The sequence below is a fragment of the Mustela lutreola genome, chromosome 3, assembly GCF_030435805.1.
Source record: "Mustela lutreola isolate mMusLut2 chromosome 3, mMusLut2.pri, whole genome shotgun sequence".
NCBI lineage: Eukaryota > Metazoa > Chordata > Mammalia > Carnivora > Mustelidae > Mustela > Mustela lutreola.
In genome coordinates, this window is record NC_081292.1 from 182,040,859 (window position 1) to 182,062,973 (window position 22,115).

At 57.4% G+C, this 22,115-nt stretch overlaps 1 protein-coding gene across 9 annotated transcripts in view; it reads right to left on the reverse strand.

The window, feature by feature from the left end:
• SPEG (striated muscle enriched protein kinase) overlaps positions 1 to 17,367 on the reverse strand; it is a 55,904-nt gene extending 38,537 nt beyond the window's left edge. The window contains exons 1-8 of one of the 9 annotated variants that reach the window (XM_059167958.1): positions 10,064 to 10,158; positions 8,983 to 9,025; positions 8,039 to 8,068; positions 7,368 to 7,457; positions 6,948 to 7,284; positions 2,815 to 4,124; positions 880 to 1,023; positions 363 to 545 (exon numbers count right to left, since the gene is read on the reverse strand). In XM_059167958.1, coding sequence (XP_059023941.1) covers positions 363 to 545; positions 880 to 1,023; positions 2,815 to 4,124; positions 6,948 to 7,284; positions 7,368 to 7,457; positions 8,039 to 8,068; positions 8,983 to 9,025; positions 10,064 to 10,096 — 2,170 coding nt within the window. In that variant the 5' untranslated portion in view covers positions 10,097 to 10,158. Of the gene's footprint in view, positions 1 to 362; positions 546 to 879; positions 1,024 to 2,814; positions 4,125 to 6,947; positions 7,285 to 7,367; positions 7,458 to 8,038; positions 8,069 to 8,982; positions 9,026 to 10,063; positions 10,159 to 16,835 lie in introns of those variants that run through there. The other 8 variants (XM_059167959.1, XR_009352012.1, XR_009352013.1 and 5 more) reach the window with 8 other exon arrangements.
• Positions 17,368 to 22,115: the final 4,748 nt, after the last annotated feature.

The following is a 22,115-nucleotide window of genomic DNA, read 5'->3' on the forward strand; positions in this document are numbered from 1 at the left end:
AATGACCTCAGAAGGCTCCTGATGGCTTTTAAGCCCTTTGAGTTGGGAGAGTCTTTTTCTCAGAGACTCAAGGATAATTTGCTTTCCCCATAGGACCATTTTTAGGGAAATGCCAAGGGAGGATGGCATTTAGAGGATATGTGAAGACAAATTTCAGCGACTTCATGAATTGGCCAGCCTTGTGTGTGCCTTTGGGAATCTGGCCCGGGCTCCAAGGCCAGGCCACTTAGAATGCTTCCAGCAGAGCAGCCGACATGTGAGAACAGATGATGCCCCCTGGCCCAGAGCCTGAGCTCTAAGTTTGGGAGAGGGAAGGGTCGGGGTTCATCCCACCCAGGGCCCCGGGCTCACAGGCTCCCTACCAGGTCTCACGGCCAGCACGGCGGCACAGCTGGCCTGCCCCAGCTCGTTGGTGGCGGTGGCTGTGTAACTCCCGGCATCAGCGGCCCGGGCCTCCCTGAGCAGCAAGGTGTGCCGCTCGCCCTCTGCCCGGATGAGAAGGCGGCCATCACTGCGCAGCGCGGACCCATCCTTCTGCCAGGACACTGTGGGGAAGGAGCGGGATGACTGGTGGCCATGGTCCACAGTAGTCCACTGGGGGCAAATCTCTCCTCCCCCTCCACAGAGCCCAAACCACTCCGCTCCCCACCCTAGGGAATCCTGAGGGCTCCCCCATCTCATTCACAGAAGCCCAGGTCTGCCCTCCCCTCTCCCGGGGGATTCTGGGAAAGCTCTCCTAACACACACACACACACACACACACACACACAACCCCATGGAGCAAATGTCCCTCCTCCCCTACCCTCTCCTCCAAGGACTGAGCGGGAGACTTCCCACTCACTGTCTCAACCTCAGCCTGGGCCCAGCCCCAGAGCTCACCTTGGGGCAGGGGATTGGCAGTGATGATACACTTGAGCAGCACGTCTGACCCTGGGGCCGCCACCACATTCTGCAGGGGGATCTCAAACACGGGGGCCTCGAGGGGCTCTTCCCCAGCAGACACATATGAGTCATCCGAAGACTCTGCCAGAGACATGGGTAACAGGGTCAGGGGACAAGGTCCCTGTGGGGATGACTCAGGGAGAGAGGGGATAATGGTATCCTCGGATCTTAGAAAGCCAAACCCGGAGAGAAGGGCTTCTAGAAGGTGGGGGCTGGGGAATCAAGGGGTCTCTCTCCTGAATGTCCTGAGACAGGGAAGAAAAGACAGAAGCAGTGGGAGGGGGGTGGTTCTCAAACAGGCAGCCAGGACTCCACGTTAGTTTGGCTTCCCAACCTCAGCCATGGTCACTGAGGTTTGTGGTGGAAGGCCCAGACTGTGTCATGCCTGTCTTTATACAAATCAGTCACTGCGTAGATCAGGCCCTGTTTTATGGAAGTGCTCTTAGAACAGCACAAGGTGTTACCAGATTCCAAAGAGACAGTACAAGCTAACAGTGACCGAAGCCTTAAGCGGTTAACACCGCTGTCACAGGGCAAACATCAGGTAAGTTGTCATATTAGTGATGCCACTGGATTCAAAAGAGGGAGCAGCAGGTGTGTCCGGGAGCCGTCTGAGAGCCTCATGAATGGGCTTTGATTCCATCCGTGCACCAAGCAGTAACACTGCGCCCACGGCATGCTAAGCTTGTCTGAGTACCAGGGAGACAGCCAGACATAAGAAGCGTTTACAGGAAGCTCGTGCAAACAAAGGTATCCTGAAGCTCCACTGTAGTGGACCCCTCTGGGCGCTTTCCACCCCTGACGTTCTCTAAGCCAGACGAGGTACAGTCTGGTAGATGGCCAGAAGAGCAGTGAGAATCCCAACTAAGCTGTTTTCCAGCTCCATAACCTGGGACAAATTAGATAACATCTCTGCGCCTCTCTTTTGTTATCTGGAAGATGGAGCTGATAACTAACACCCAACCTCTTGCAGAGCAGGCAAACAGGTTAAAATAGAACCCCGAAGCACGGTTCATGCAGTGCCTGTGTTGTGGGGTAAAATAATGTGGCTACTAGGATGATGGACATGTACCTAATTATCTCTAAAAACGTTGAGATGATACTCCACGAAAAAGACAGAAATAGAAAAACTCCTTCCACGAAAAATATAATGACGAAAAACCCAGGGTGGTAAGCGCAATGAGAGACCCTGACCAGGTGTCCTGGGTGCAGCGAGCAGAGGCCTCTGCCTCCATCCAGGAGCAGATCCTGAGCTGGAGTTCAGGGTAAGCAGTTAGGTACAGGGGAGCATTCTTGCTGTTGGCCACTGTCCCCAGGAAGACTAAGACACGACACACAGGCTGGCATGTGCCTACAGTCAGCACAGCCATACAAGGACTCAAGGATGGGGGAGAGGCTAGCTTGAAAGACTGGGTCCAACAGTCATGGCCATGGATGGGTCAGGGGACAGTACTGGGCTGAGTTGGCTGGACCAGAGCTCGCCTCTCCCGGGGACCTGACCTCAATTACTTACTGAGATGGATTTCCGTCTCTTCCCACACAGAGGAGTGGGATTCCTTAGGTTTGCACCCCCTCCCACCTGGGTTAGATCCTTGCTCCTGCAGCCCCATGGACCCAGGGCACATATGCAAGCATCTGGGACCTTTCTATGGTCAGGTCTCAGCTCCACTCAGCCTCCACCAAAACACACTTGCATACTGCCTCACCAGCCAGCAGGTTCTAGCACAAGGACCTTCACAATCCGTCACTCAAACTGAAACCTGGGTCTGTAGCTTCCCGGTAAAACCGCACCCTCACAACTGCCCAGCAGCTCTCCCAAAACGCCCTCCCACCCGGCTCTCCGCACCTTCTCGGCCCTCGCCGAGGCCTTACCCAGCTCAGGCGAGGTGGGCCGGGCCCGACGACCTCTGCCCTGGCCGCGGGGACCTCGGCGATCCCAGGCCCCCCAAGGACCATCCTCCTCAGGCCCTCTGCGCAGCCTCTTCTCAGCCTCAGGCCCCGCCCTGTTCTTCTCCAAGGTCTGAGGCACAGCAGCGCCCTCCTGGCCCGGCACAGCCCAGGGCAGGAAGCGCACCGCTTGCGCTGGGGGCTCACGCTTCCGACCCGGGGGTGCTCTCGTCCTGGCCTCAGGGGGATCGGTGGTGGCAGGGGGCGGCACGGGGCTCCGGCACTCTTGGATGGCTCTGCCCCGGGTCAGCGGGAACTGGTCCCGGCGCCTAACCTCCTGCTGCGGGCCTTCCCCCAGCTCCGTCCTGCCCGCCGGCCCGCGGCTCCTGGGCCGCCCCTGCTCATCCCCGGATTTCCCGGCGACGCTCGGAGGAGGCGGTTGGGGAGCGGCAGCGGCAGCGGGGCTCTCGGCCCGAGGGGTCTTGGGGGTGGAAGGCCGGGAGAAAAGTGGGAGCTCGCCAGGCTCTCGAGGGGACGGGGCGCGCTGCAGCGTGGCGCGCAGGGACTCGTGCGAGCGCACCAGTTCCTCCCTCGACGTGGAGCGACGGATGCGGCCCAGCTCCTGGGCGAAGCGCAGCTCAAGGTCGGAGGCCGGGCTGCGCTGCCGTGTGCGCTCGTCCAGCGAGGCCGCCTTCTGCTGGAACAGGCGGCGCCTCTCGGCCACGCTGCCCGTGGCCCGCAGCTCCTCCTGGGAGGTCCCAGGTGTGCCCCAGGGCGCTCCGCCCTCGGATTTGGGCTGCTCCAGCGAGCGGGCCTTGCGCAGGGGCACCCATGGCCGCAGGGGCGCGGGCGGCGAGTCGCTGCGCTCCAGGCTGCGCCGTCGCTCCTCGAAGAACTGCAGCTTGTCCAGGATGCGGGAGCCGGCGCGCACCAGCCTGGGCGAGCGGCCCAGTGCCGAGAGGCGGCCCGAGGCCTCGCTCAGTGGCGTCTGGGGCCGGGACTCCGCGGTGCCCGCCAGCGAGGGCCCCGATGACTTGGACTTTTTCCCTCGCTTGTCTTCGGCGGTGGTGTCCTCGGGTGGCACCGGCTCCTGCGTGCGCCGGTGGGGTGATGTGGGGGTGGCCGGGGGCTGGGCGCTGGGTCCGGGCGGGGGCCGCTTACCCACCCGTGGGGACGGTGGGGGCAGCAGTGCGGATTTGGAGGGAGGCGGTAGGGCGGGGCGACGGGGGGCTTCACTGGCCGGCTGAGGCTGAAGATCAGGCTCCTCCCTGTGCAAGCCGCTCTGAGGGACACTGCTGCAGAACCAAGACGAAGAGGGGTAGAAGATTTAGGGCTCGCCCCTCCCAGACCTTCAGCTCATGATAGGATTTGGACGGTGGGGCATGCTGGGAAGGCTTGGGGGTGACAGGGGTCAGACCGGCTCCCCCTCCCCACCCACCAGAGTAAGGAACAGCCAGAGCAGGTGCTGGGGAGAGGCTGGCAGCTCTGGCACCAGAAGACTGGGCTGGAAGCTGGGCCCAAGTACAGACTCAGCCCCCAGGGCTCTGGCCAGCCCCCTCCCCCCAGCCCCGGAAGCTGGGAAACAGCAGAAAGACAACAGCGAGGTGAGAGAGAAAAGAATGAGCTTAGGACCCAAACGTGAGGAAAGGGGGGGGGGGGGTAGATGGGGAGGGGCCCTCTCGGGAATGCAGCCTCCCCCTCATTCCTGCCCCCAGCTGGCCCCCACAGCCCTGCCCAGCCTCAGCAGGACACACCCCTAGAAGAACAGGCAGTCCCTTCTGGGAGCCACACCCTATCTCTGGGACTACCTAGCCCCTCACCAGCGCTCCACACAGCAGGTGGCAGCTGAGGTCCCTGGGGTGGGAGTAGAAGAACCAGGTTCCCCTTCCCTTTGATCAATCTGCCTCCATTTACAGGCCTTTGACTCGGTCCTGCTTCTGGGAAAATTAACTTGAGTCCTTTGAAACCACCCTACCATCTCTGCCCGACTCGCCGCCCACCCCCCCAGCTCAGAAGCTCCCCCAAAGGGGTATGCTCAGAAATAACTCAGCTCAGAAATAACTACTGCGTGGGCCTGAAGAAGGGGTGTGGGAGAAGAGGAAGAGGGAAGAAACTGGTCAGCTCAGAGTACCCCTCTCCCCCCACAGAGCTTTCCTGCCCAAGAGCTGGGCCTCAGTTTTCCCCTCTGGACTCTTGAGGGACACATCAAGCAGAAAGATGAGCCAGGAAAGGAATCTGAGATATTAACATCATACCTGACACATTAGGAAGAGCTTAATGAATCAGGAAATGGCTCACTGAATCCTTACTGGGGGCCAGGCGTGTACTAAAGGCTTAAAATGCATTCCCTCCCGGTATCCTCCCAACAGTTCTCTGAGCTAGGAGTGCTCTCCACTTACAGATGAAGAAACTGAGGCTCAAGACGTAAAGTGCCTCACCAAGGTGATCCAGCTAGGAAATGGCTGGTGCCAGGATCAACACCCAGGCAGTCTGACTCCTGAGCCCTTTTTCCTTCCAAGTGTCTAGGATTCTGAGGTCACGGAAGGCACGAGAAATAGGGTACTGGCCACAGCAGAAGTTCTAGGGGTGCCTGAGTGGAAGGCCATTTCAGATTACATGCATACACCCAGCCCCTGCAGGCCCCACCGCTGATTGGGGGGAGAGAGGTGAGGGGTAGAGTGGCAATCCACAGTGCCCTGAGGGAACAGAACCTCAACCAGCCACCTGAGGGGAGGCAGAGTCTACTCTGGGGGAAGGACAGCAGAGTCCCCGAGGAATGGCCTCTGGGAACTGGATGAGGCTCCTAGAGAAATCCGAGGGAAATTGGGGACAGCAGCGGAGGCCTCTTGCCAGCAGTTCCGAGCCCTGGGCCAGCCTCTGTACCACAGACATCACTAAGGAAATGGGTTCCTCAGAAGTTGCCATAGCAACTCCAGGCTCAGGCTGAGGCCTGGCAAAGGAAAGCAGGGAAGGAAAAGGCCAGTCCAGGGCTCAGCAGCGCCTGGTTCCTGCAAACCAGATAAAGCCAGGGAGCCTCCCCTGCCCCAGACCTCTCCCTTGCCTACCACTAGCCATTGCAACCACCTCCAAAACAGCCTCCCTGCCCTGCCCCCCAAGGCTCCTTCCTTATCCTCCATGATGAGGAGATGGTCCCTCCCCCACGCACCCATACCCACCACAGGTTAGGTCCCTCTCAGCTCCCCAAATGTCCCCCAATACCTCCATCATCAGCCACTCCCCTCTTCTACTATAGCACTCCCTCCTGTATCTGCCAGCCCCCAAATCTCCAAAAATGGCTCCGACGACGACTCACTCCAACACCTCCGGCTCAGGGCTCCTTGCCACCCCCTGCCAGGACAATCTTCACCACCCCCCAACCCCGCCCCTGCACAGGCATTTCCCACCAGGCCCTCACATGCTCCCTGCCTGCATCACTCCCAGCCCACTGCCTCCACTTCAGCCCCCTGACTCCAGCCCTCTCTGCCCGCCCCTGCCTCCCACACAGCCTACTGGATCCTGCTTGCCCAGGCCCCTGGCCCCAGCTACTCCCTGACCACCTCACTCTCTTCTCTCTCCCGGCCGCGCTCTTGCTCCCTTGCTCTCCTGCTCTCTCGGGAGCTGCCTTGCAGAAAGGTTCCGTTCCTCCCAGAAAAAGGCCCACATGGGAACAGGAATGTGCAGAGAGAAGAAAAGGCAGCAGCTGCTGAGACAGCAGGCACGGAGGGGGCCCTAGTGGTGGTGGTGGTGGGGGGAATCCTGGGGACAACTGGAGCCTGAATGGGCGAGGTAGGAGAGGGCCCCTGGGAAAGTGGAGATCTTGGAGGGGATTTGGAAGGGACAGAAGGGTCCACGAGACCATGGTGATGGCACAGGGAGCCAGGACAGGTGGGAGCAGGAGGCTGTGGGTGGTGACGGCACAGGAGGAGGGAGGCTGCGGTGTGGGAGGACAGAGTAGGTAGCCGGGGCCAGGGTGGCAGCAGGGGCGGTGAAGTGCACAGAGGGACAGAGGGATGGAGGGTGCAGGGGAGAGAGGTGTGGAGGCCGACAGAGCGGTGAGGGGCAGTGCGGGATGGCGCGGTGAGGTGGAAGAGCGCGGGCCGGGGAAGGCCATTACTTACACGTGAACGGAGAGCGCCCGTCCTCTGTACAGACTGAATGCGCTGCCATACAGGTCACTGGCCACCGAAAGGCTATCCTCTGACCCCCAGCTTGCGCCCACCAGATTAGCTCGAGACGCCCGCACCAGCGGCTCCACCCCCAGGTGCCGTGGCCCGGCCCCGGTTGCCTGTGCTTGCCTTGGGCTGCCCGGGGGGCGGCGGGTGCCACCCCTGCTGCCCGCTTCCTGCTCCAAGACCGTCTGCCCGCTGCCCCACCAGCTCACTTGCTCCTCTGAGGTGCCTGTCACGGAGGTCGGGGGTGTGTCCAGGGAGGTGCCCACCAGGGTGTCGGAGCCCCCTAGAGAGAGGAGCAGGGTGAAGCCCAGGCACCTCCCCGGGGAAGCCCGCCTGCCTGCTTTTAGAGCAGCCCAGAGAGCTCACCTGTGGGGGTGCTGAAGTCCCCGTCATCCCGAAGCTCCAGGCGCTGGGTCCCCTGCACATCGCTGATGTCATCCTCGCCCGTCTCGGAGTCTGGAGAAGAAGGGGTCTGTGTGGGCAGGGCCCTCCTCCCTCCGACTCCAACTCTTCCTGTGTCTCCTCCTGCCTCCCCCGCAGCAGGCTCCATCTTACCACCACCAGCGGGGGCTGCCACACTTCTCTTCCCCTTCTTTTACCCACCTAATCCCCCGGCCCAGCTGGGGTTACTCAGGCCAGTCCAGTGGCTTCACCTAGGGGTCCCTGGCGACTCACCCCTGCCTCCTTGGCCCTGAAAACCACCTGCCACCGCCCCTCCCAGCCACTTACTAGATTACCAGAGTCTCAGCCCTCCCCATCCTCGCCCATCAGTGATAGTGTAGGTTCCTGTACAGCCCCCAAATAACAAGATCCTAGGTTCCAAGGCTCTAAATTTTGGGTTCCGGTACCCCAGGAACAAAAAGGAGTCACCTCAGAGTCGTACGGTCAGGGCACTGGGCCAACTGCAGGGCCGGCCTGTCCTCCACCCCGAACCAGCAGGAATGCATCAGGGCGCAGCTGAGGCAGGGTGAGGAGAGGCCGGGGTCGGGCAGGGAGGTGGGGGGAGTGGAGGGCTAGGGCCAGAGTCAGTTTCCTACCGTAACTTTGCTTTCTGCAGGAGCGGAAAACTTCGCTTCCATAGGAGCAGCAGGAGAGAGACATGGACAGACTGTTATCAGAGCGTTTGTGGGGCAGGGCATGGTGGGTAGACAGGACAAAGGAGGGATGAGGGTACCCAGTGTCCAGAAATGCCCTGTGGGGATGGGGCAGGGGAAGGGAGACACCTGGAATGGGCAGAGCATCTCCAGTCCTGACAGCCTGCAGGCTCCCACTGTGCCCAGCTGGGGAGCACACATGCTTTGGCTGGTAATTCCAACTACCCTAGCCATTCTATACCCTTGGCACTCTCACTGCTGCCCCTGGCCACGTGCGCACACTTACATACACACACACGCACACACACACACACACACACGCACATCTACTTGTGGTCAGGCCTCGCAGACCCAGGCCACCCATTAGGGGTCAGGCCCACCCTCTCTTAAAATATTTGCATTGTGCTTTGACCCTTCTTAGCAAACCAAACCCCCAAACTGCCTCATGATGGGACTGGTACTCTCTGCCTAATCCTTTTCTTCTACTGCCGAATGGGCCTCAAAAGTGCCCAGTGATTAGGCTACGCAAAGTTTCCTTGGCCTATTTCCTAGCAGGTTCTGTGCCTCAGTTTCTCTATGAGTGCCATGACAAGCAGGAGCCATGTGCTGGGTTCCAAAGCATGGCAGTGAGCTCATCTCCACTTGGTCGCACAGATGGAGCACCCTGAGTCAAGACCCATGGTGGGGTGTGCTAGTGACACCCCCCTCGACCCCCTCCCCCCACAGCTACAGGGTACAGGGCACCCCCTTGAGTGAGTATGGATGTGTACTGGGGGAGCCCACATCTCATAGGCTGTCTTTAGGGCCTGGGCATGAAGCATGAAGAGACATGCACCAAGGAGAAGGAGTGGGCATGGGCTAGAGCAGGTAGCCTGTGGTCCACGCACCATGGGTGAGTCGGCCAAAGGCCCGGCGGGAGTGGCCGGTTTTCTGAAAGAGAAAAGCCAGAATGAGTTGTTGAGAGGAAGGCTCACTCCTGCTGTCCCTTACCTCCCATCCAAACTCTGTATTAAACAGAAATTCATTCCAGGGGCTTGGAGAGGAGGAGGAAGGTAACGCACAGAGGTAATGCACAGCTTTCCCTGCAAGGAATGTCTCCACTCTTCCCTGCCTTTCAACCCTTCTAGCAGGAGCTCCAGGCTACCCAGCTTGGCTCTGGGGAGGAGCAGAGAAGAAAGAAGAGAGGACAGCAAAGCTTCGGTCAAATGCTGGGAGTCCAAACAGAGGCTCACAGGACTGGGGACCTGAGGGACACCCCAGAGTAGAAGCTAGGAGACAAGATAGCAGGCTGACTGCCGTGAAGGAAGAGATGGGGGTGGGGGGGGTGCTTGGATGACTGGGAGATGGAGGGATGAGGACACAGATTCCTGCTGGGGGAGGGGCGGATGGGGAGGGCAGATACCTGAAATAGGTGTCAACCGGGCAGGGAGGGTGATGGGGGACCAGAAGGCAAGGTCCAACAAGGGCCAGAGCCTCACGAATGCAGAAAGGAGGCCTGGGTACGCGGAGAACAGGGCAGGGCTCCAGGAATTTATTGAGCTCAATCCCTGTGCGTGGCTTCCAGGAGCTCGGGAAGATGGAAGGCTCCAGACTGGGGGGCTGGGGAAAGCCGGGGCGGGGGGCCGTTGGATGGAAGACAGGGGAGACCAGGTGGCAAAGAAGCCAGTGGACAACCCACGCCGAAGCTGCGGCCGGGGCCTCCCCGAGGGGTCGCGGGGGGATTGCGGACGACGGGGCCTGGTTGCTGGGGGTGGTCTGCCCTTCGGTGCGGGGAGGGGCCGCCGCCCTCGGCACACTGGCCCGGGAGCCCCCCAGAGCGTGCCCGGCGGCTGCCCCTCCGCCGCTGGGTGGGGCGGGCTCGGCCCCGGCGCCCCCTCCCCCGGGGCCCGGCCGCGGTGACCCGCCCTCCCTTGGGGCGCCCAGCCCTTCCCGCCCCCTCCCGGCGCCGCCCGCCCCCGGAGCCCTCACCTGGAAACGCTTCTTCACCCACAGCTTCTTCATGGCGGGGGAGGGGGCCGCGCCGGCGGCCGGGCGAGGAGGGGACGGGTGGGGGCGGGGCGGAGTCGGAGGCGGGGCCGGGGGCGAGCTGGGGAGCGGGCTGGAGCGGGCGCCGGTGGCGGAAGGAGCCGCGGGGCCGCGGGAGCCCGGGCGGGGGGAAGACGGCGGCGGCGGCGGCGGTGGCGGCGGCGGCGCCTAGAGCCCGCCCCTCCCCCGCCGGCCTGCACCCCACCTGGCGCCCCTTCCCTGGCCTGTTCCCCTGCGACCCCCGAGGCGGTGCTCACCTGCCTCCGGGTACCCCCACCCCGCACCTGCCTCCTGGGCCCTGGGCACATGGGGAAACTGAGGCACAGAAGGGGGTGCAGCGGTCCCTATGAGAGTTCGGGCCACCCTCTCATTGGCAGCCTGACGCGGCCTTCACGCCACCCCCACTCGCTCCCAGCGGGGCCGCTCTGGAAGGTCAGCCGCATCTCGACTTGCTCACTCCACAAACATGCGCACACTACCCTGTGCCAGTCAGTACCGAACTCGTGGCGGCCCGAACACGCCGCAGGGCCACAGCACCGGGTGGGGGCGCCTAGGTCACAAACGAGACAAGGGCCCAGGTGGGAGGGAGCTCCGTGCTGAAAGCAACTGAGACTATGAAAACCCCCAGGCTCCTCAGGAGAGCCAGAGAGGGGCCTGGAGTTTCCAGATGGTAGGTTCTCTGTCCTTGCCCCCTGCCTCACACACACACACACACACACACACGCACGCACGCGCGCGCACGCCAGCTAAGGTGCCCAGAGATTCTCCTACTAGCCACAAATATGACCCACCTTCTCACTCATGGGTGTGTATACTCACCAAACTCTATTTGTCCTCCTCCCGTTCGGCACCGCACCACTGTGCACATTTTGCAACCCGAAACTCAATTCTCTCCTCCCCCCAACAATCATTATAACTAAGTTTCTTAAGCATTAACTGAGTGCCAGGCACTTTAAAAATGTTCCCCCAGGGGTGCCTGCGTGGTTCAGTTGGCTGGGCGGCTGCCTTCTGCTCAGGTCATGATCTCAGGGTCCTGGGATTGAGCCCCGCATCAGGCTCTCTGCACGGAGGGGAGCCTGCTTCCCCCTCCCCCTCTGACTGCCTCTTTGCCTGCCTGTGTGCTCTGTCAAATAAATAAGTTTTTAAAAAAATGTTCCCTCATTCACAACAACCTCTTATGAACACTGAAGTGCCTCCATTTAACTGACAAGTGACTAAGGCTCAGAGACAGCCTATCACTTAGCCAAAGCCACACAGGTTCTGTGTCTCCAACTGTCCTCTCCATCCAGGTCCTCATCCTAGCATACACAAGCAGTGCCACTCACTGTTAGCAGATTTTACTTGGCTTCTGAAGTTATGTGAGTTTACGGACCACCCCCTTTTTAAGTTTAAAGGCATATCTTATACATTCTGGGTGCATTCAGGTGGTCCTGTTTCCCAGACCCCCAAAAGCAGATGTCACACGTACAGACACATGACTCGGGACAAGCACTGAGAGCGGACATGTGTGTGTCCATGTCGGTCCCAGCCAGAGGACTCTGGACACCCTCAGGCGCTCTCCCTGCCCACCCCCCAATACACCCACTCACAGATGGGGGAGCTGAGTGAGGAGAGGGGGTAACTTGAGCCCCTGTTCCCCAGGAGAATCCGAGGGGCTGGCACATTCCATAGCAAAAATAACCAATGGGCAGCGGGCGTGAGTGACGGGACAGCTGGGCCGAGGACAGGCCTGTGGGATTCTGTGTTCCTGCTCTGGGTCTGCACCGCTCACCCCCACTGGGCTGGCCTGGGGCATGCTTGCAGGGTGGGCCACCCCCAGCTGGCCCTAGATTGCCATCTTTTCCCCTCCGTGGCTGGACAGCTGTTCCCCTCTGCTATTTCCCCAAACCCAGACTCCCAATTTCTGCACCACCAGCCTTTACCCTTCCAGAAAAAACCTATCTCATCATGCCAGGCCTGATCTCTCACACAGACCTTCCTCTGGGCCAGGTGAACCCACTCCCTTTCTCTCTGCATCCTTTCTTTCTTGCCTGGAAAGTCCAATTTCTCCCTTCCCCCTTTTTGCTTATCTTGCTCAGCGTTTCTGACACACAGTAACATTTTTACTTACTTATCATGTTTATTCCATGTTGTCTATCTCCTCTCACTAGGATGTGATCTCTAGGAGGACAGGAACTCGAGGGATCCCCCTGCCCCATGGAGCCCCAGCACCTAGAGCAGTGACAGGCCCACAGTAGGCACTAGATAAAGGAGGAGGGAGTGGCAGAGCTGTGGGCGGCGGGATAAGGATAGTAAATCTTCCTGGAACAGCTCATTCATCCAGCCATCCTCCCTCCTCCGTCCTGACCCAGAGCCTTTTCTAAGAAATAGCTGGAGAAGTGGCCATCTCGAGTGCCACTCAGGATCTTCCTGGGAGAGCCTGCCCTGGCTTCAGAAAAGTTCTCCTGCGTGGGCTTTGGCTACTTGGGGGCTTCTCTGCTCCTGTGCGCTGCTCCCACTCTGGCTCCTCCTCCCCTCCCTGCCGGGGACTGGGCCTGAATGGATGGCACTCTCCCTACCCGCCCCAATTCCATACTCACTTTCCTTCTGGCTTTTCATCCAGACGTACCAAGGTCTGGTGGAAAAAAGTAACTGCAGAATACCCGTCAGCACAGGCTCTGGTGCATACCCCCACCTTTTCCTTGCCCTCTCTCCCTGTCTTCAACCTTTCCTCTCCTCTTCATGGCCTCAAGTCCCCAGCATGGGTCATGCCTACCTGTTGATCTTTGGCCCTTCCCATTGAAACCAGAGTCTTCCAGAAGACTATGAAATATCCAGCTAATGAGGCAAGCACTGTCAGCTCGACCCTTCTCTCAGCTGTGCCCTCTCCTCTTTACCGCCTGTCCTTTAAACCACCCCCCAGCCACACATGTCCCAAGTGTTGAGAGTGACACTTGTTCTGGTCACTTGATTTGCCCGCAGCTCCTCAGCCCGCACAGGTGGATATTCTGAAGGAGATGAATGCCTGCCTACCTTGGAGACAGGGCCAGGAGATGGCTTCGGGGATAGGGTTGGGAGAAGGATGGTTCATGATGAAAAATCCTTGCCTTAGTCTTCCCATTCTTCTCTTTCTGAGGACAGGCAACGTGGACCTGAACCCCTATAGTTCTGGCTCTGTCACCCCATTAGCCATGCGACCTCGGGTAAATTCCCTCTTGGGACTCCCATTTTCTCCTATGCAGAACCATCACTACAGTAATCTGGGTTTAGAAGATTAAATAATGAAATGAGATGGGGTGCTGTACCCACATTAAGGATTCTCCAAGTAGCCTTCCCATCTGCTGTCTTCACTATTCTTTTTTTTTTTTTTTTAAAGATTTTATTTATTTATTTGACAGAGAGAGATCACAAGCAGGCAGAGAGAGAGGAGGAAGCAGGCTCCCTGCTGAGCAGAGAGCCCGATGCGGGCCTCGATCCCAGGACCCTGAGATCATGACCTGAGCCGAAGGCAGCGGCTTAACCCACTGAGCCACCCAGGCGCCCCTGTCTTCACTATTCTTATGCTTTCCTCATTTCTACACCCTAAATCCCACCCTCCTGTGTCCCATCCTCCAGATTCTCCAGCCGGCAGCCCACCTGTCTTCTCGAGGCCCCGCCCTCCTCAAGCCAAGTTGATATCCCTCCATCCTTGAGCGAACATCTCAGGCTTCAGGAGTGCCAGGAACCTTAGCATCACCGAGCCAGACAGCAATCCCAAGCCAGGAAACTGCCTCCTTCTGCAGCCAGGGCCTGGCTGGGTTTCCTCGAGATCCCTGAAGTTCTCCTGCTGTGGATCCCAACTGAGAAAGTGTTCCATGAGTAAGTCTGAGCAATGCTGAGCTGCCTGTCCAGCTGCCCCTGACCAAGACCCGGAACTGGGCAGGTACTGGTTGAGGGGGAGGGATCACCTCACCAAAGCAAAGCCCTGCCCTCCCCAAAATATGTGGGAGAGTCGTAGTAGTTAAATGCATAGTTCTTTGCGGTAGGACAGACCTCCTTCCATCCCTGCTCAGCCACCTTCTCTCTGTACCACAAGAATTGCCATTTAATCCTCTCTACCAGCTTCCCCAGGGGTGCTGTGGGACTTAAATGATATATCAGAAGATAGGATGGTATGTCACCTGCCACACAGTAGCGTGTAGTTATATTCATAAGCTAAGAATTATTACCAATTAGTAATAATTCTAAGACTGGTCTTGGGGCAAAGATTTCACCATTTGAGAAAAAGTTCTCAAATGTGACTTGCTGTAGCGCAATCCTCTTGCTGTATTAACATGACTGTCAAAAGGCCCCAGATCCAGTCCTCATGACACCCAGGGTCCTTTCCTCTGCCCACGCCTCTCAAACATGCTATTCCTGCAAAGTAGCCTGGAGACTGCCTTTGTGGCCTCTGTCTGGATAGGCATTCAGCCCTGCCAACCATGTTACCCAGCTTATAGAGGGATGTAGAAAACACATCTTGCAGGGAAACACAGCCATGCTCGGGGGGAGGGGGTCCAGCCTCCTATCACGCTCCTTACTGTGGGGGACCCCTAGCAGGTTAGGGGGCTCTCCTCCCAGAAAGAAGGCCTGGGCTACTGGCCATACAATGGACAGCTCCCCTCCTTTTCTTTTTTCTCTCTCGTCCCTCCAGAATCCCTTGAGTAGGGTGGAAACCAGAAGGAATGGGTTCTTAATTCTGGGGTGGCCATAACTAGCAATATGTCTTCTGGCAGATCTTCCTCCGTTCTGGACCACAGTGTCCTCACCTGTGAAAGGATGCATTTGGAGCTGCGATTCTCTGTGGTCATTTCAAGTTGAGACAAACATGGCTCTCCTCAGGGCTTCTTTATCCTTCCCTAATAGCTCTCTCCACGGGGCCCCTGGGTAGCTCAGTTGGGTCAGGGATCAGTGGGCTAAGCAGTTAAGTGTCTGCCTTCGAGATCAGCTCGAGATCCTGGGATCAAGGCCTGCACTGGGCTCCCTGATCAGCGGGGAGCCTACTTGTCCCTCTACCCCTCCCCCCGCTGTTCGTACTCGCTCTCAAATAAATAAAATCTTAAAAAAATAGATAAATGAAATTTTTAAAAAATAAAATGAAATCTCTCTCCCCTAGACTGTATTCTCACCAATCTATCATATCCTTTGATTTGATTAATATTCTGTTTTCATTTCCCTTTGGCCGGAGAGGACAAGAGCTAAGATCCCCAAGGAGTCTGATCCTTCCTCAGCTCACAGCCCTGCGAGGATGGGTCCCTTCCCTGACTCCAGGCTGGGATGGCCTGTACCTGGCCAAGTACAAAGCCGATCAAGAAAAGCCAACCTTGACTCTCTCTGCCCCGTGGGCAGTGTCGGGTGAGGGAGAGAGCAGAGGTGCTGACACACAGAGGCTGAGCCCCTGCCGCATCTCCTGACATTCTGCTTCTCCACCCCTCCTTTCCCCTCCAGCTACGGAGGTCTATCCCCCTTGTGCCTTCTCCTCGGCCTCCAGGGATGTACCCCCACCAACGCCACCCAGCTGGAGTGAGAACTCTCTCTTGAAAACGCCTGGGACACACTCAGTGATCCCCAAGCTCTTTGCCAGCCATAGCCTACTCCCCCAGAATTCTGCTTCTCAACACTCAGTCAGTCCAAGGCTCTGTCTGAGGCCTGCGGAACAACTGGCTGGCTTAGGGGCTGAGAAAATTAAAAAGGAAATGCAGATACTGACCCCAGGAGAATCTGCCCCGGGGGCCTGAGCCCCAGCCCCAGCAGGACCCTCAGTACCAGGCCCAGTCTTGGTCCCCTCTCTTCTGCCTCAGATCTTCACCCATGAGCCTGGCACTGTATCCCGACATGGAGAGGGTCCCAAGCACCAGCCTGAGCATCCCCCTTTCCTGCCCTCTGAATCTCAGGCAGACATGGCCCATTGGTTTTCATACCATACTCCACAAACCCTTGTCCCTCAACTGCGTGTACCACCAGGCCTTTCCACAGCCTGCACAGGTACACACACACACACTCATGCACACACACTCATGTACACACACACATGCGCACACATGCACACAGCCCCCCCCATGCAGACACACACACAGGCTTCTTATGGATTCTCAAGCCCTCAAGCATGTGGGTTCTCATACACACTGGGGAGCCCCCAGGCCTAGGTCCTCCTCCTGGTGCTCTGTACCCTCTTCATACTCGTCTACCCACTGGCTTCTTCCAACTAGCCTGGCGCGGATCACACCCACACGCCCCAGTGGAGCTCAGACCCACCCCTCAACATCGCAGTGGGACCCGGGGAGCTTGCCCCTCTTTCAGACCTGTGCAGACCCATGAGGTATCTCAATTCTAGGTTACCCGAGCTGATAAAGACAATTTTCTCCAGTAGATTTTCTCTCCCGACAGGGAAATGAGGAGGCCTTTCACTTTGAAATTCCAGAGAGGCCTTAATGGGGGCTCAGGTATTTGCTTACCAAATGCTGACCCTTGACCTCTGACCTTCCTGTGAGGAGTCTCTCTACTTTGACACCCCTCCCTGCCCCCCAAAACACACACTTTCCTCTTGATTGGCACTTCTGGGTCTGCGGGGCCAGAAGCCAGAGCTCCTGGGAAGAGAGCTGGATGAACCGGCAACCTCCCCACGTGGCTCCTGCAGCCCTGGTCCCGGCTCTGAGCACCCCAGCCCACCAGACTCACCGCCCTCCCCTCCCCTCCCCTCCCCCCACCTCCCCATTACCTCCGACCTCCAGCACCGTGAGAACAGCCTCACAGGAGGCCTGGCCCCGCTCATTCTGGGCCCTGCAGCTGTACACTCCGGCATCCCGCGCCCCGCAGCTCCGCAGCCACAGGCAGCTGGGCTCAGGGGTCGGCAGGGGCAGGGGCTGCCCGTCCCGGAACCAGCTGAGGCTGGGCTGGGGCGTCCCGCTCACCGCCACCCGCAGCCGCACGTCGCTGCCCGCCAACACCGCCGCGTCCTTCAGGGGCCGCAGGAAGGCGGGAGCCCCGGCCACCGCCCCTCCGCCGGCCCCCACCTTGGCTCGCTTGGGGGGCACCCCGGGGCTGGGGGGTGCCCTCGTGCCCGCGTCCCCGCCTCGCGTGCCCCGGGCTTTCTGCATGGCCTCTGCGAGCTGGGCTGGAGGGGGTGGGTCTCTGGAACCTGACGGCCACGGGGGCACCCGCGGTGGGAATGGTGCCCTGGGAGATGAGTCCTGGGGGGCCGGCGCCCTGCCTTCCTGCTGCCCGCCCGCCTTCGGCCTGTGTTACCCAGAAGGTCACCAGGGCGGCGGTTGCGCCTCGGGGGCTATTTTTAGGCCCCCCGGCTCGGGTTGCGAGTGAGCAGTGGAGGGAGGGGGCAGCAGAGGAGGGGACTTGGACTCCTCGGCTCCTTCCCACTCTCCAGGAGCCCCTATCTCCAAGCCCCTGCTCCAACGGGGTCCCTGAGCACTTAGTCCAGGTCCCATCCCCTAGGGTGACCTGGCCTCCAGCCCACTCAGGAGTCTGGAGTCGGGTTGCCCCTGGGCTTTATCCCATGGCCCTGTCACCCAGTCCTCAGGCTTCTGATTCCCAGCTGGAGGAGAGGGAGAGGAGGTGCTGGATGACATGTCTAAGAGGCAGATGGGGAAGCAGGCCCAAGTGGAGGTGAGCAGATAGCTGGGAAGAAGGACCAGTGGCCTCCCCAGCCTCCACGCCAGCCTGGTGAACTGTGAGCCTAGGAGCAGGGAGTTGGGTGGATTGAGGCTCCCAGATGGTCCTGCCCTTACGTGGTGGTTGACATCGAATGTCTCTCAACATCCAAGTTCTCATCTGTAAAAATGGATAGTTGGACAAAGGTTACAACAGACAGAGAAGGGTGGGAAGGACATTCCAGGCAGAGGAACAGCATGATCTAAATCAGAGCATGATGAAAGTAGATGACAAGTTCTAGAGTCAGAGGAGTTTGGAGGGATTGACCTGCAGGAGGGGTGGGGTGAGTGGAGGTGCTTGTTTGGCTCTCTAAGGTCTGATGGCAGTGGATGCTGCTGGAGGGTGTTAAGCAGCAGGCTAACATAGTCAGAGCTGTGTTTTAGAAGGATCCCCCTTTGGAACCATGGTACAGAGGGTGAACTGGAGATGATGGGGCAGTTGGAGGCCAGTTGCAGTGTGGTGCTTCAACGGGTTGCACTTCGACAAATATCAAGGTAGGACATTGCTGCTTTTAAAATTTCAAGCGAGGGACGCTGGGGTGGCTCATTGGGTTAAGCATCTGACTCTTGACCTCAGCGCAGGTTCTGATCTCAGGGTCATGAGTTAAAGCCCCACTTTGGGCTCTGCAATGGGCCCAGAGCCCACCCCACTTAGAAACAACAACAACAAAAAAACCCAACCAAACAAAAATAGAATAAAAGTTCAAGTGAGACTTGTTTGACAAACAGATCACAAGTAGGCAGAAAGGTAGGCAGAGAGTGAGGAGGAGAGGCAGGCTCCTTGCTGAGCAGGGAGCCCAGTGCAGGGCTCGATCCCAGGACCCTGAGATCATGACCTGAGCTGAAGGCTGAGGCTTTAACTCAATGAGCCACCCAGGCACCCCTGTTCAAGTGAGACTTGTGATGGAGCCATTCCATACCCGGACTGGTGGGGGTCACATGAATCTGTGTATGTGGTAAATGAACAGATAGAATTATACACACACACACACACACACACACACACACACGAGTGCGTGTAAAAGTGGTAAAATCTCAGGAAGGTGGGCGGACTCATGGCAATTTCCTGGTTGTGATATGGTACTGTAGTTACACAAGAATGTGCACGGACTGGGGAAAGCTGTCTGTATTATTTCTTATAATTCCACATGAATCTATAGTTATCGTAAAATTAAAAACTTAGACAAAAGTTCAGGTGAGAGACCTACACCTGACCTTGAGCCTGAAGGGGTGAAGCCTGGGAAGGCAGAGAGGAGCCAAGGGAGGAGCCCTGAGTCATTCTGAGATGGAGAAAGGGCCTCACAATGTCACCTCATCCCCACCCTCACTCGCAGAGACTGAAGTTCAAGTGTGCTTGTGTGTGTGAATGCGGAGGGTACAGAAGAGACTGTTGAAGCACTGAATTACATCCACAGGGATTAAAAACCTTGAAGAATGAAATTTCTGTGTTGTTTGAATGCATTTAAACCTACTCTTTGTGCTATTCAGTTCCTCGGGTTTTGACAAATGCAGAGAAATTGTGCATCTTCTACCTCAAGACCATACAGAACATCACCCTAAATATTTCCCTGAACATCCCCTTTGTGGTCGACCACACCCCCGGCAACCACTGAGGATAAGCTGAAGCCTTACGCATGAATGTGATTCTAAAAGGTAAAAACGCGGGGGAAGGCTTCACAAGCAGATGGAACATCAAGAACAAAGGAAGAGACTATTTTATTTTTAAAATTTTTTTTAAGGATTTATTTCTTTATTTACAGAGAGAGCGCGTGTGTGCATGAGTCAGGAAGAGCCAAAAAGTGAGAATCTTCAAGCAGACTCTCTGCTGAGCATAGAACCTGAGGCAGGGCTCCATCCCAGGACCTTGAGATCATAACCTGAGCCAAAACTAAGAGTCTGACACCCAATGGACTGAGCCACTCAGACTCTCCAAGACTATCTTAAAAACAAAAACAAAAAACAATAACCCAGGGCACCTGGGTAGCTCAGTGGGTTAAGGCTTCTGCCTGCAGCTCAGGTCATTATCCCAGGGTGCTGGGATTGAGCCCCGCATCGGGCTCTCTGCTCAGCAGGGGGCCTCCTCCTCACTCTCTGCCTGCTGCTCTGCCTACTTGTGATCTCTGTCTGTCAAATAAATACATAAAATCTCAAAAAAGAATTAATAAAACCCAAAGCCATCTAGCACTGGACCTCAACAAAATTGCTCAGAATGCATGCGGTGGGTGGTCTGTAAAGCTTGGTTGATTGGTTGGTGGGCTGGTCGGTTGAATACACGAACTGTGTGGTCCTGAGTGAGTCACTGAGCATCCTTCAGCTTCAGTCTCTTCATCTATAAAATGAGGTAGCTCGACTCAGGGTGTTTTCATTCATTTCACAAACATTCTTGAGTTCCTCCTTTGTGCCCGGTACTGTTCTAGGCAGTAGGGATAGATAGAGCAGTGAGCAAAACAGACAAGGATTCCTGTCCCTATGGGGAAAACGGAGCAGGGGAAGGGAGATGGGAGAGTGACAGAGCTTGCACTTTCTAATAGGATGGCTGGAGCCTCGCTGGGAATGACTGAGCCCATCTTAAAGGACCGAGGAAGCAAATGGTGCAGATGTCTGGACCGGACTGCTTCAGGCAGAGCGGGGAATGTCCCCGGCAGGCTCCGACAAAAACCATGGCACCAGTGGGGCTGGAGGGAGGGGTGGGGAGGGTAGAAACATGAGGTCAGGTGGGTAGCAGGGGTCAGAAAGCCTAGCATCTTGTAGGCCATGGCACTTTTGTTCCATGTGAAAACCGGAAGTCATCTGAGAGGATTGTGAGCGGAGGAATTACATGATCTGACTTAGGTTGTTGTGATGGCTTTAAATTATTATATTAAATATTAAAATGAATATTAACTATTTAAAAGGGCCTGGCACAGGGCCAGGAACATGGCTTGTGTATCTCCTGGCTGAGTTTCTGGAATGGGGGCATCCACTGATGTGTGCTCTGGGGTTGTGTGGGCCTGGGTAGGGAGGGCACCGGCCGGGTGAATCGCTGGTGCCCTCTCCTGGAGGAGCCCACACTAGCTGTGACCCTCAGACTCTGGCCACGCCTGCCACCCAGGGCAGCTGGCTGCAAGGCGCTCATCTGTCCCTCAGAATGGGCCCCATAGTGCCCTGCGACCTGGCGCCGGGCTGGGTGTGTGCTGCCAGTCAGCCCTGCCTCGAGATCACAAGCCTATGGTGTCATGGAAAGAGATCTGGACTCCAGAGGCCAAGGAGCCTGGGGTTGGTTCTCCTCGGCCACAAGTAATGCTGTGAGACCTTGGCAGTTCCCCTCACCTCTCTGGGCTGCCGGTCACATGAGGCACTGCGCGCCTGGCACATGGTGAAAGGTCAGTGAATGTTCGTTGGATCCATGAAATGAAGTGGGGGCCATCTGCCTTCCCAGTAAATATTTAATTTAGGGAAAAGTAAATAAAAGTGCTCAGTGGGTATTCATTGAACAAGTACTTAAATATTTAATGAGCACCTTCTATGGAGCGAGCCCTCTCCCCGGCACCAGGGAACCGGTGATGAGGAAAACGATGAAAACCTTCCCCTCGGTTAGCTGGCATTCTGGTGCTGAACCTGAGCCTAAGTGTCCTGGGCAAGCAGGTGAGGGGAAGAAGAGGGAGGGGTGAGTGGGTGGGAGGAGAGGGCTCAGGGGGGCAGGGGAAAGAGTGGACAGAGAGAGCAGGACAGTGTCCACTGAGCCCTCAGTTCTTGGTTTAGGGACACACTTGCCTCCCATGATCCTTCCTACCTCACCCCTTGCATGGGGACTGAGTTGGTCTAGAATGGGTCCCCTGGGTCCAGTGAGAAGCTAGTCAGCCTCCATGAGCTCTCTTGTTTCCTTGTGATGTTTGGAATCTTACAGGAGAGGATGCGAGAGTGAGTGTCCCAAGAACAGGCAGGGGTTTCGCCACGGAGGTGATGGGGTGCATATGTATGACCATATGGAACCCAGATCTTTTTTGGCTTATTTTGTCCATTTTGAGGAGCACCATAGAGCCATGTTCCCCTGCCCTAGAGTCCCTGCCTCATAGTCCAGCTCCCAAGAAGATAGCCAAAGCAGAAGACTTAGAACCAGAGAACTTCTACTTGGGGTTTTTATTTATTTATTTTTTTAAAGATTTTTTTTTTTTTAAAGATTTTATTTATTTATTTGTTAGATTAAGAGAGAAAGAGAGCACAGGCACACAGAGTGGTAGGCAGAGGCAGAGGGAGAAGCAGGCTCCCTGCGGAGCAAGGAGCCCGATGTGGGACTCGGTCCCAGGACACTGGGATCATGACCTGAGCCGAAAGTAGCCGCTTAACTGACTGAG